The sequence below is a fragment of the Epinephelus moara genome, chromosome 18 (genome assembly GCF_006386435.1).
Source record: "Epinephelus moara isolate mb chromosome 18, YSFRI_EMoa_1.0, whole genome shotgun sequence".
Classification (NCBI taxonomy): Eukaryota; Metazoa; Chordata; class Actinopteri; order Perciformes; family Serranidae; genus Epinephelus; species Epinephelus moara.
This window is the reverse complement of record NC_065523.1, coordinates 15,512,770-15,527,435: the sequence shown is the minus strand read 5'-3', so window position 1 is coordinate 15,527,435 and position 14,666 is coordinate 15,512,770. Positions and strand designations below refer to the sequence as shown.

Genomic DNA, 14,666 nt, shown 5'->3' with positions numbered 1-14,666 from the left:
TCCCCGCGCCAGCAGGAGCAAGGCCCTTCAGAGCCTGTTTATTATGCCTCTTTTTGTTTGTTTAAAACAAGCCTTGTTCGAGTAAACATCATCAGCAGAGAGGAGCCTCCCGCTTCAGGAAAGGAATTCAGGCTATGCTCTCTGTCATTATTCTGTGGGATAACTACTTTATCATTACTCCTCTATATTTGTCCTCAGTAATTGATATAGGCGTTGTTTGTTTTCTCTGTATTCCCACCCACCTTTTCCCTGAGAGTCCCATCCCTGATTAGATGCTGGAGTCACAGGGGGGGATTGTGGGAGATTTAGGAGGACAGATAAGTGGACAGAAAAATTCTTCATTTCCCCAGGAGACTGTGGGAGCCATTGGTTGGAAGCTGCCTTAATGACTGATGGTCCAGAAATTAATTTGAACATCAATGTGGTGTTATTAAAAGTTGTCAGACATGTCTTGATTTAGTGTTATCATTTACAGTGCCAGTCAGTTTTCTTCCATTTAGCGCTATCTTTAATCATTTTGTTGATAAATAACCGGTGAAGATTATAACCACTTTCACAATGTGGCGTGACACTGCTTCCTGGGTTGTGCTGCCTCATGTATTAGTCTGGGAACGGGCTCTCGTTCAAAGATATATGAGCTTTGTTGTATAATGGATTCTCCCATACTGTATAGTAGACATCTCTGCCTGTTGTGTTCTTCCTCTTTTCGTCAATGCTGCCTCCACTAACTACAGCTCCTCTCCTGTGATGTGTGTGTTTCGATGAGACTTCTGTCCAGATTTTACATGCAGATGAAATGTTCCTGCTGAATGATGCATTGCAACCTTTCCAGGTCTCACAGGGTCAAGCCGGCCACAACATCTCCTGGTTCCACTATGCAAACAGGCCTCTCCTCCTGCACAGTAGGCGGTTTGTGTGTGTGTGCGTGTGTGTGTGATTACACATGCGTGGCCCCTTCACTCCCTCTTTAGCGTTCACAGGGCTAACTGAGTCTGTGCATGTGTCACCCACTCCCGTCTGCGACTTATTACCTTGTTATACAACCTGACAGATAGATGAGTGTTCTTGTGACTCACTCATAGCCTCAAAACAGGCACGAGGACGCAAACACACACACAGACAGGCATCGCAAGATCCCACTGAGTCACCAAGCTTGTATCTTCAACCATGTTATGTGTTTGTGTAGCAATTTCCTGACCCTTAAGTGCAAGGACAGTTTCTAAAGACACATTGAAGATGACAGCAACGCTGTTAACACAGACACTGGTTGTGAGGGTGTGTGGCTCTAACGCACACACCCCTCTGCTTCAGACGAGCAGGGGTTTTCAGACACAGTGATGCTCTGTGAAAGGAAGCGTGTTTTCCACCACAAACCAGACACGCCCAACTCCAGAGAATACATGAGCGTATATTATTAGTTACGGAGCTTTGATCAAAGTACAGAACCCCCTAAAATAAAAGGAACACACTGCTGGTAAAATAGACTAAAGGGGCAACATTTATGGCAGATATGCTTTCGTCTTATGCAACTATATTCTTCAAAAACTGCCAGTCAGCATCGATTAGCCTTACAGATATGAAGGCTGGGTTCTTGAGACGGAAATGACAGTACTGATGAATGGAAATTAAGAGCATTAAGATAAAGCCCTGTTCAGACCTGATAAAAATTTGTAGTTTCACGTAGTGTAGGTTTGAGAGGAAGGTGGCGAACCCGGAGAAAAAAATACACTAACATGGGAAGAACATGCGAAGTCCTCACAGACAGGCCCCAGCTGGTCAGTGGGTTTTAACCCTCTAGCTGTGAGCCCAACCTAAAGTTGACATATAAATCCTAAATCAGCATTTGTCTTTTCATTCTGTTTAAACTTGGTGTTTCAGCACAGCTGCAGATAAAGATTAGGCTGCACTAATATTATTAGTGTCATACTTTTTGTAGAATTAGATTCCAGTGCTGGCTGCGTAGGATTGTTCCTGTCTCTGAAATAATCCTAACATTTCCGAAAACTCCTGAGCATTGTAAAGTCCAGAAGCCAAAATTATTGGAAAAACATGGATGTAATAATTGCCAAAATTCACAACACATTTTTATTAAAACATTTATTATTCTGCCCATATCCACATTTGTTGGTGCCCCTTACAAAACACTTTCACTGGGGTTATAAAACTGCTCTCCTGCTTGCCGCACTCAAAGGGAGGATGAATTACATTTATTCATTAGATAAAGTTAATCTAATATCTAATCTCTAAAGACTCATTAAATGCAAAAAATCACCTATCAAATTGAGAATTTTGGCTTTTTTTATGAGTGATGATGGCATAAAATGTGACGACAGACATCAAAAGCTTTGTATGTTAAAAAAAAAAGTGACATCCGGTAGAACTCTAGTAGCCACTTTGCCTCTTCATTTCAGATGTCATAGAGAATTATGGAGGTTTGGACTTAATATATGACTAACAAATGAAAAAGACAGTGGTGTGTCTTTGTAGGAGGCACCTTTTTGCCTCTGTGATTAGATACCTCACTACAATGAAAGAGTAGCTTCATTTGCATTGTTTGATCAGCTTGTTCGCAGCCTGCCCGGCCTCGGCTACTAACGTAGCAAACCACTACATCTGAATGTTGCCGATAGCTGCCATTTCAGGAAAATGAGCGCTGGCAGCTGTAAAGGCCTGAGCGTGCACAGACCTGCGTTGTAGGGATGAAAGCAGGGATCAAGTGCTTGGGTTCGTTGTATATCACAGAGCTTGAAACGCCAACTTTAATCAACCTCTCCAACTACATCCACGTTCCGCTTCCTACTCTGAAATTATTTTGGGGGATTTCTTTAATGTGGCTCCTGTATCTTTTTTTAACAGTGTTTTATGTAAAGTGCGCCAACCACAATCCTTTTGTTCAAGTTTTTACATCCCATAATCACACCAGGCCGAATGCTAATTCAGTTTGTTTACCATGTCGTCAAGGAAACGGTAAACATATAGTCCAAATGGGTTACCCAGAGGCACAGATAGTGGTTGAAGATTTTTGAGGTCACCCGGCACCCTGAGGCAGCCTGGGAACTGCAGTCCATATGAGCTGTTAGATAAGCTGTGAGGACTCTTCCCCTCCTACTGGATTTCAGCCATGTGGTTTTGCTGCCTTAAGGATCACACTGAACTGGCAGGCACCATTATTTGTGGACCGTAAGCCTCCAGTGTATAAAAACACTGACTTACGCCTCGCACGCACAAACCATTGACAGGCAATCAATAAATAAGCGTGCGATGAATGGCTTTTGGAAGGATGCTTGGTGTGCTGCATGTGTGCATGTCTGTGTGTCCTGCCTACTTGTGTGTATTTATGTTTGTTTCAGGCCGAGCATTTTCTCCTGAGCAGCAGGAGATCGGGTGGTTATGGGTCTGCGACTGTCAAGAAAATTCCCAGAATCCATTCAAAAAAGAGACTCGCCTTCATGCTCCGCTGAAAGGGGCTGCCCATGACATCATTCACACTCACCCACTGTCTCTTTGACCCTGTTGCTGTGTCTGCAGAGTGCTGTTGCTTCCTGTTATCCCCCATAGGGCTATGCCTGTGTGTGTGTGAGTGTATGTGCACAAATGTGTGCCTGTGTTTTGTAAGCATGGAAAGCTTTTTCCACACCTGCTATGGCTCGCCTCCAAAACTCTGCAACCTTGAGGCTCTCGTCCCCCCCCACACACAGCCCCAGCCTGCACTTCCTCTTTTTCAGACTACCTTGGCTCCCACTGACAGAGCATTGTGTGTTGTACTGACATGCTTTTTGTCTACAGGGGCTCCTAACTCAACCTCAGGACCACCTTGAATAACAAATGCCCCCACTGTGGGGCCACAGACTGCACACTGCTTGAGTTATGCTGGTTTTTCCTCTTAGAGTCTAGGCATGAGCGCCACAGTGGGAGTCTGAGTAAAAGCTGGCATCTGCCTGTGTGTATTTACTGTGTACTGACTTTCTTTGCTGTTTTGTGTGTTTATTTTACAGACACTACCCCAAAACATCATTCACCGCTGTGGCTGACACTCCAGAGAACCTCCGCCTCAAAAAGCAGAGCAAAATGCAGAGCACGGTAACTCTTTCTTTCTGCTAGTAGCTACCAAACTCCAGCTTTCAACAGAAAAACACACACAGATTGCACACATTTTGGCATTGTTCCATAGGGTAAGCAATAGAGAGGCATGCTTAATTTGGAAAGCCTGACTTGAGTTAACCGTAAAAATTGATCTGGGCTTGTCTGTTGGCTCACAAAGCCACCTTTCAAATAAAACAATCAGTGTAATTCAAGTTTGTACATACAAGATAACTGCGTGCTCACAGCTTGAGGACAGACCTGAGAAGGCAAGCATGCAATTGACTGCCAGTGGACAAGTAAGAGACTTGAAGAGAAGGCTGATGATCATGTAAGAGTATGATTAATACGATGTCATGGAGACATGACAAAAGTTATTGTCACTGTTCAGCTGTAAGATGAGAGTTGGTTTAACCAGTGGGCGGAGCTTAGTCTTAAAGTCAGCCGTTTCCAACATGGCGGCCAGGTCACGAACGTTCTCATTTTACAGCTAAACAGTACACTTAAATATATTTCTAAAATAGGCAATGCAGTAACAGAATCTTGATTCCTATTTGATCAGCGCTGCCTAATTTGACAGTTAGACTGCAGTTTTCGAGTGCTGACAGACATGATTGACAGCTGCATTAGAGACTCTTCAGCTCTGATTGGTTGTTGTTGCTGCCGTGCTGCAGTCTGATTCTAGTGATGCATTAGAGGCAGTAGGAAGAGGAGTAGGGACATGATTTTTTACTCAAACTATCTGTCTCATGTACTTCTGTCAGAATATAGTGACAGTTGTACCAAAAATGAGACTGTTATTTTCAGAAAAGTTACCAACTGTGGCTTTAAATTATATTAAAAAGTTGTTGTTGTTTTTATATAGATTGGAAATATGAAATAGGATCTTGCTTAACTCTGCTTTGCAACACTTCCCATTTCCTTTTATTGCCAGTTGGAAAGAAGGGCCCTTGTTACGTAAGGAAGCATTGCAGCATAAATGTTTTTAACTGTAGTGGAAAGCCCATTTATCTTTTTAGTTTGATTAAACTGGCCTTTCACTTGAGTTTTGTAATTCTGCCTGAGCTCGCGTTTTAGCTCAGCCTGAAAACTTGCCTGATTAGAACCAGGTTAGTCTGGAAATAGTGCGTTTTCACTTTCTGGCTATGCTTGACCACATTGAACCTTGACCACATTTGAACCTATTTGTGGAAGCTGAACTTCCTGAAAATCACAGATGTAGGTCCTTGACGCTTTGAAATCTGTGTAGATGAAGGTCATCCGAAGTCTTCCATGAGACTGATTGGTTAAATGTAAGGTGGGATTTGCTTTTTGATACACCCAGACTCAAATAAGACACACATTCTATAATAATCCTGCTTAACCAATACTCTAACAGCCCTCTTGTTTCACGCCGCAGCTCTCGGCAGTGTTAATGTGTCTGGCTGTCATTTCTGTGCTTCTTTATGATGGTTGCAAACTGGATAATAGCCTTGTAAATTGTGTGCTGTCATACCATACCATGTTTGCTGTGGCCCAGAACAGATGAACTACTCTTTTCGTTGCATCTTTGTTGCAGTCCTTTTTTTTGCAGGGCCACCCCAGCGTACTGACCACATATCCTCCCAAATTATCTCTGCACCTGTTTGTCTTCAAATAGCCCCCAGATTTAGGTCCCCAGTCTGATTTGTAACCACAGAAAACACTACTATGACTCTGTCTCCAGAAGCTAAAATAACGAAGACCCAAATAGAATCTAATATATAAAAAAAACCTCATCAGACCAAAATATCCATCTGAACTGGGTCATGTGTTACTGCCTTGATAAAGATGGCTCTGATAGAGAGTCAGAGAGATTTGCACTCACCAACCGACTTTTAACAATGTTTTCCCAGGTTAGCTGTCTTATGTTAAAGAAAGCATAACTAATCACACATGGAGAGGCTATAAAATGTTATTATATATGGTAGCAAACAAGTGGTAGACAATTGTCAACCCTGGAGCCTGTCATGTGAGGTTTCACTTCTCTTATTCATGCACTGATGTCTGGAGCATGTTCCTTAGTATTTCAGGAACTTGTCTATCAAAGTGATCACTAAAGTAACTACAGACAAACTTCTTGGAAGCTGCATTACACCTTTTAAGGAAAAATTACAGAAACATTCACAGCTCAGAGAAAAGCCTCTTTAAATTCACTCATTTAATCACAAAAAATAACGATAGATGCTGGAGGGAGTGGTATATTAATCTGGGTGACTTTTAACTCCTCAGAAAGAAACTAGGGAAGGATCCGTAGGGAACAGTTGAAGGAGAGGCTTGTTTTCTTAACATGTAGCAGAGGAGAGTGTTTTCTAGAGGGGCTTATCAAAGAAAGTACTTCCCTTGTCTTATCCGAGTGTCAGTGTCAAACACTACGGATGAAACTGGGATTGTGTGTGAGAAGGGGTTTTTGTGGAGTATTGGGGTGGGGTCAGTGGTCATGTGGGGAGGGGGATAACTGAGGGATCGAGAGACAGATGGTGTTTTTCTACATGGATTGTGTATCCAAACAACCCCCACAAACAATCAACCATACACTAAGAGAGACAGTCATTATACTAATGGTTTATCATAGTCACTTGCCTAAGAATGAGATTATTAAAATACAAAAGATGTCTGTGTTTGATGGTGAAGGATTTGTGGAGGCATGACTAAAGACTGATGTTCTTTCTCGGTAGTCATAGTGGACAGGAAACTACGTTTTCAGTAGAGATACCCAAAGCTTTTAACAGAGGAAGATTGGTCTAAAATGGTTTATGATTAAAAACTTCCCCTTAAAAAGAGAACACAGTTTACAGTAAACAGAGTCCTCTCCTGAGAAGAATTGCTCAAATCTGCTTTTGGGTACAGAAACTGAAGAAAAATGTGCTGATTTTGCTGCAAGTTAACCAAACACCCTTAAAGAAAATGTTGTTTTTAAAGAGCTCCTTGTTAAACTACAGAAAATTTGAGTTTCTTGGGATATTTTAAAAAGTATTTTTTTACCCATTTCAAAACTGAAGTTGGTGTAATGTTGGACTCTTGCACCAAAAAGTACAACATAAGAAAAGCAATGTCAGTTGACCAAAAGCAGAAAGCAAGTGCAGTTTGAAAATCTTTTATTCAACAACAAGGCTCCAGTTAGTCTATTAAATCATAAATTCAAAGTTAACATAAGAAAAATCAGCAAACTTTCTGATGCTGCCGTTACATAGATTAGAGGCAATACTAATGGAACGTCTCTAAAGTTCGGAGGTGCTCTTCTCCTCATCACTTCAGCAAGCATGAGCTAACACAGCAGCAGCTGCTTACATCTAACACCTCACCTCACAACTCACAGCGACACTGAAATGGCTTTAATCTTGTCATTAAACCCGTTAATAACCATTGGGTGACGTTAGCTTTGTGATGCTAACAGTTAGCCTTGTCACTGTATGTGTGCGGGTGTGCGTGAGTGACTTCTAGCTCCGAACCAGAAGTGGCGTTTTCCAATGATAACAGTACTGAACATTACACTAATCCTCTTTCTTAGAGCAACCGGGAAATAAAACGTTGAACACACCACCTGTTACACCTCAAACCTCTGCCATCTCTGACAGCCATTGCAAGGCATTGGTTTTTTACCTTTTAACCAAGCATGTTAGCAATTAGCTTGCCTTGCTACATTAACATATTGGTAGATTTAATGTTGCCTGAGTTAGCTTACAGTACACATCTACTCCTTCTAAAAGATGAGTTATGATTTCTTGGGACTCATAAACAGATGTTAACACACTTGGCAAACATTTTACATAGTTCATTATTAATTTAATCCATGTAAAGTAAAGCAACATGATGTTTCCCAGCTAATGCGCCACTCATCTGCCTTGACGACACAGTTTACACATTTTTATAACGGCTGATTGATTTAAATCAGAGTTCTACTGAGTGAAACATTACGCTGAATTCGGCAGCAAACCTCATTAACGTCAGTGATCTGAAAGAAGTATGGCAAATCAATAACACATAGTCAGACTAGATGACGAAACACAATTTAAGGTGTGCTGCTGAGTTTATTTTATAATGGGCAGAGTTGAGAATGCAGTCAGACAAGAAAAGACAAAAATAATCTTTTAATGACGAAGAGTGAAAGACCTGCCATTCTCTTGCGCAAATTCTGATTTAAACCTTCTCCGCGCTTTCAGTTTTATTATATTGTATGTCATTCCAAGCATGTGAAAACGCAGTGAATGCATTAGAGTAGGGCGTGCAGGAAAATACGGCACAAGTCGTGTCACGTGTTGATTCAGTAAGGCACAGGGCATTAGAGTTTTACAATACAGGACGATCCCGTATTTATATAGTACAGATGGCAACCTATTCCTCTCTGTAGGTAGGCAATGGAAACTGTGCCACTGGATACAGAAACTGTGTCCAACTAACTCCTCATCAACACTGCTGCTGGGTTGCTACGGGAACCCTATTGCTATGGTAGCAGGGTAGAGGTTTGTCACACCTCATTACAAGACTTTGTGGGGGGAAACAGAAAGAAACAAGACGGAGAGAAGGAGAAATAAAGAAAGTGAAGAGAGCGAATTGGGGAGGAGGAGGAGAGCAATGAGGCGCACATGAGCGAGGAAAAAAAAAGAAGAGACAGGAAGGCACCAACACAAGAGAAAGAGGGAGGAGTGCAGGGTGAAAGAGGAAGAGATAAAAGTAAATCCCCAGAGGAAGGAAAGCTGGAGGAATGCAAATAGAAGCGGAGAAAAGGATCATAATGAGAAAGAGCTGCAGCTCTACGAGACGACTCCGTCGACTGCTGTTGAGGCAGTAAAATATGAATGAATGAAAAAGGAGCACAGTGAGAAGGCAGTGTGGGTGGGGAAAGAAAGCAGAGGCATGATTGGAGGAGAAGAAGCTGTTGCACAGATCTCAAAAAGACAAAGGAGATAGACTGAGAAATAAAAATAGGGGGAGGATCATACATTGACTGATGGGAGCGGAGCGAGAATTGAAGGACAAAGATGGGCCGAGGCTACATTAATCTTCTTCGTGACTTATCTTTGTGCGCAGGCTTGAGAGCCGTGTATAATTTCCCGTGGAATAAGGATCAGCCGCACTTTTCACCCAATTTCTCAGTGGACGTCACGCTAGGGGTGACGGACGTATCACACACACACATTATCTGTGAATCACAGCCATGTCATGTCATCATGAGGCGCTGGGAGATGAGAGGAGGGTAGGTCAGCACTCTGTTCAGCAGTGTCAGACAATATGTGGATGTGGGGAGGCGGCGGGGCTTTGTTAGTTGGTAATGCATGCAGTGCATTATTGCACGCTACACAGTGGAGGAAGTTGGTGCAGTCACCATGGAGGCAGGACCAACGGTTTGGTTGGTGCGGGGAGGTTGAATCAAGTGATTCGTCATTGTTTCAAATGTCATGACAAGAGCCGAGGAGATCAGGTGGAGAGGAGCCAGCCACGTGTAGTTGTTTCTTTCAAAATAAAAGAAGTACCTGACTTTCCTGTTTCAGGTTTGTAAACTGGCGTATGTGGTTGTGGCTTTGAATACTTGAGAGCAGCCACAGGGCAGCAGCGAGGGAGAAATCCATGCATTGTAATTTTTGATTCTTGTCTGACGCTGCATGGGCTGGACATTTCCTCCTCTGCCCTCAGGGTCAGGATAGGGTGGGTAGGTTGGAAAAACACAGACTCGCACACGCAGACACTGTTTGTCACACACTACCTCTCATTATGACCATATATGGTTGTTACCACGTCCTGTATGTAAGGCCTTCACTCCCCAGCAAACAGGAAGTGAACGTCACCACAAAAGTTGGGCCAGCCTTACTTTGCTTGCACTCATAATGCACGCACACACATACACACACACTGCTAATGCTTACTTCAGTCATAGTTTATGCGTAAGACAATTTTGGTTATTATCTGCTAAGTAGGTATTGGGAATTAAAAGGCCACTACTTAGTTTGTTATATTGTCTTCAAACTTCAGTTTATAGTGAAAAATTCAACTAATACAACTATATGAAAAGGTGATAAAATGTTTATAGTAGCACGTGCATAATTTAATTAAAAAATGTCAATCCTCGGTTCAGAAAATACTTTAAAAAGGAGAGATTTTCACTCAAGGTGACATTTCAGCGTTTTCATCTAACAGAGTCAAGCTGTAATAAAGTCAACAATAAAACCATTTTCCCTCCCTGCTGTAAAAGTATTTTTAAGGCCAAATAAAAGCCTTTATCACACCAAATTAAAGTGCAAGACCGATCCCAAGTACAAGCCAAGTACACGGACTTATAAAGTGGACTTTTTACGACAGATACTATAGATGAAGAGCACTACACGACAATAAATAATACATTCATTTGAAAGAAGCAGAAAAATACCAAGACACATCAGTTGTCTTTTGTGATTTTTTTTTTCTTTATTAATCTGTATATTTTGAAAGAATCTAGGTCACAGCATGTATAAGTAATCATATGCGCAGTATTTGTCGGATTTCCTTGTTGACTCACACAACCACATTGAAACTGGCCGCGCGTTCTCATTTCAGCCAAAATGTGGGCACGTATTGTTTGCCTGGCATGTTTCTAACCCCTAGTTTTGTTTCTAACATGCTTCATGTTTGTTCCGCAGGTTTCATACAAGGAGGAATTTGAGAAGAATAGAGGGAAAGGTTTCACTGTGGTCGCAGAGACGCCGGAGCTGGAGAGATTTAAGAAAACGCAGAACCAAATCAGCAATGTAAGTGTAAGCAACACAGTTACCAAATACTATCATGTTTCAGTCCACCTGTTCATTCATTGCTTTAAAGTCAGAGATTTCTTTCTAAACACATTATATCTGTCGGGAAATGCTTGTTTTCACCGTTTTTGTGTCCAGGATCTTTATTGGGCCGGCCTAAAGTCATGGCTCGCTGACACACTGGAGTCTTCCTTCATATAACCCCGCCCCTGCTACGTTAAAAGACAATGTTAGAGCACATCAGTGTCGTCTCGTTCATCCCCTTTGAGTGGAGTGTTTGGTACATTCATCAATTTCTCTATGCTCTTTCAGTCTAATAAATACTTCAACAACTGTGTCATAAAAACACAAGCTAAATAGCCGTCATGTACGTACCTTTCAGTTAACTGCTATCAATAGTTGGTTGCTGCACAGCACCTTACATGCCCCTTGTGTCTCAGAGTGGAGAATACAGCTCTTTTTTTTTTCTTTTTTTTTTTTTTTTACAATTTTAAAATCAAATTTTAGAAACTTGGCATTTTTTTTTCAGTCATTCAAATTTGGCTGGATGGTTAATGACACTTTTTTCTGTGGTGTTACAAACACGTAACACATATTTATTTTTCTGTTACCCGTGACTTTAAATCATAACAGAAGAGCTCTTGATTTTCAGTATGTTGACTAAACATTTAGAGCTCTTCTGGTGTTGTGCTCCCCCCTGAAACCCTGGTGTGAAGCCAGTCTGGTGTGAGTTGATTAGTTTCCCTATATCAATATAATCTCTCTGCCAATATTGAACGGACAGTTTGCTCTGTGGAGGATAATTGGTCTATATGAAGCACAACAGAAAGGGCAGTTTCTTTCCTTGACAATTGCTGATATCACAGTTTCAGGTAGGCCATGCTTATCTGATGCTTAGTTAAAGACTTTGCATAATACTTATGTTGGCGTTGTTTGAAAGACTTAATAAATTTCGCCACCAGAGCTTTTAATCCTTTTCTATATTTCACTTCCTGTGATTGGCAGCACCTTCTTAAACGCAGGCCTTAGGGCTCTGACACACCAAGCTGACGGTCAGTCACTGGTCAATGTCAGGCCTTCTATGAGCGTCTGTTGCCCTAGTTTTTCGGTGTGTCATGCACTACTGGCAGAAGTCGGCCCTTGCCAGCTTTTTTTTTTTTTCCCCGGACGATTCAGTGTGTTAAATTGATGTCGTAGCAGGTGGAGTATGGATGTATTTTTGTGTCTTTTTGTTGCAATCATATAAAACTGTTTATTGAGAGCATATTTCTTGAACTGCAATCAAAAATCAAGTTTGTAAGTAAAAACGTGTGATCATTTTGCTTATAAATCAGTACTCTTTGCTTGCAAGTTAAAAAGTTTTGCTTGCGGATCAGTCCTCTTTGCTTGCGAGTTAAAGTTTTTCTTGCAAGTTCAACTGCACTTAATGGGCGGGGCCTACGCTGATGGATGAGAGAAGAGTTTCTATTGGTGGGTTTGACGTGGCTACATACAGAGCGGGCTACACCCACGATTCCCTCTCTCCCACTGTAAACGCTCGACAGTCAACATTACTGCTACACCCCGGGGCATCGACTGTACTGAATAGTTCTGCCATGGCTAAACAAAAGCAATCTAGTCACCAGTTCAAATAAAACATTCTTGCTATTATTAGGCCTAGTCCACATGGACCCGTGTACTTCTGAAACCGTGTATTATTCTATGCGATTTGGCTGTTTGGCCACACGCAACCGCACTTTTGGGCCCCCGAAACCGCTTTTCTTTGAAACCAGAGTCCAGGGTGAAGTTTTTGGAAGACTCCAGTGCCAGCGATTGCATGTAGATAGGATAACCGCAGTATTTTATTACCTGTCTCCATTGTTTTACGTCAGAGCGACGGTAAATAGCTCTTTTCTAAAAGTTTACTAACTACTAAAATCCCACATCCTGTGTTTAATACAATATATCTTAACTTTATTTACAACGAAGCTTGATTCTGCACTCTGCACTTATGCCCGTATGTGAATGTTTACTGTTGCTATGGCAGCAAGTGACAGCTGACGTTAGCGTCAGTTAGCTTAGCTCAATCGTACAACAATAACAACAATAACCCATAAAATTATAATTCAAGATATTTAAACAAAATCAACAACAGCTACCAACAGTTACAGTCCTTACAACCTCAGCTAATGTGTTGTCACAGGTTAGATTGTCAAAATTAAAGTAATAACAGCTTAAATCCCTGAGGAACTACGCTAGCATTAGTGACGGTTGCATCCACTCGTATGCAGTTACCTTACGTTACAGTTCCCTCAAACAATATCACGAAGCACAATACAAACTATATAAACAAGTTATCTATTAAGGGTACACTACTGATAAAATCTGAAGGTGCTTAGGTGACATTTACCCACCTGAAAGAATAAATGAAAACTGTGATTTTGCTGGTCTTCAGTAGCTTTACTCTAGGTGTAACTGCCAACTGAAGAATGCAGCGCAAACCAACCATTTATATACCCAGATTTGCTCTCGTGCCTGTACTCAAATCAGTTATGCTTTAATTTGAATGGGGGGTATCTGTATGGTATCTGTAAAGATACAAAATCAGTATCATATGCATAAAATAATGTCACAATTGAGTGGGCAGACACACATAAATACCCTATAGACGAATTCGGCGAGCAATTTGTGTATGCCGCCATCTTGCGGCGGCGCCATTGCTGCGGTGACGTGTCAGTCATCAATTCATGATGCTGTCATTGTGAACTGACTCTCTACAATGACAGCATCATGAATAGCTGGATTGATGATGTTAGACAGTGGCCTCCGGTAACTGATGAAGGTATCTTAAATTAGTACCGATATTAATATAGAAATTAATCATTTGTTTGAGCGATAAGGAGGAAAGATTAGAGTAACAGGGAAATAATAGACTGTATCATTAAACACTGTGTAATATAACGTTAGCATACGTTACGTGTGCTGACGTTTAGCAAGCTAGCAGTGTGACATTTAATCATTATGGACAGGCTACGTGACTAAAAACAACAACAACATATGTTTGCGTTTTGTTTTAGGTATTCAAGAATATTTTATTGATCGCCTGGCCTCCAATGACCAGAAAAACGGCAATTAACTTTATCGGTCAAACAAATGATTAATTTCTATATTAATATCAGTACTCATTTAAGATACCTTCATCAGTTACCGGAGGCCACTGTCTAACATCATCAACCCAGCTATTCATGATGCTGTCATTGTAGAGAGTCAGTTCACAATGACAGCATAATAAATTGATGACTGACACATGTCACCGCAGCAATGGCGCCACTGCAAGATGGCGGCATACACAAATCGCTCGCTGAATTCGTCTATATGTCACACAAACTTTATTTGTGAGCTATCTGCTGTCTTTGGATGGCATATCCAGCTGCTCAACCTAACGACCAACGAAGGAGGCGGCTCCTGTTGCTAGCTACTCCGTTGGCAGGCTCGTCGCTGCTTTCGTGGTAGTGTAGTTGGTCGTTCAGGCGCCTCTGCTGTTGAATTAGGTTGCGCTATTTTTGTGGATCGGGTTGTTTTTATTTTCCACATTTCCCTATTCCGGTATTGATTCTGACTTCTGATTGGTTAAAATGGCCAAGTTAGTTAGTTTTTTGGAAACCGGAGCCGGAAAAATTTCAGTTTCAGAATTGATTTTCGCCACAGCTCTCGCACTGAATTCCCCGTGAACTTCAGAACTCCCATGTTGCTTTGCAAGCGTACTCGGCTGATGAGTAGAATTTAAGAAACAGGCTAAATGACATGATGTTGCACACTCTTGTACAGTAGGTGGCGGTATGCACCTTTAAATTGTTTGCAATCCGC

The 14,666-nt window shown here is 41.6% G+C and overlaps 1 protein-coding gene across 2 annotated transcripts in view; it reads left to right on the top strand.

Annotated features, from left to right (window-relative positions):
• Positions 1-14,666, top strand: part of lasp1 (LIM and SH3 protein 1) — a 36,971-nt gene that overhangs the window by 11,740 nt on the left and 10,565 nt on the right. Inside the window, exons 3-4 of one of the 2 annotated variants that reach the window (XM_050069595.1) lie at positions 3,996-4,080; positions 10,713-10,826. In XM_050069595.1, the coding sequence (XP_049925552.1) occupies positions 3,996-4,080; positions 10,713-10,826 (199 nt within the window). The remainder of the gene's footprint in view (positions 1-3,995; positions 4,081-10,712; positions 10,827-14,666) is intronic. The other variant, XM_050069596.1, reaches the window with a different exon arrangement.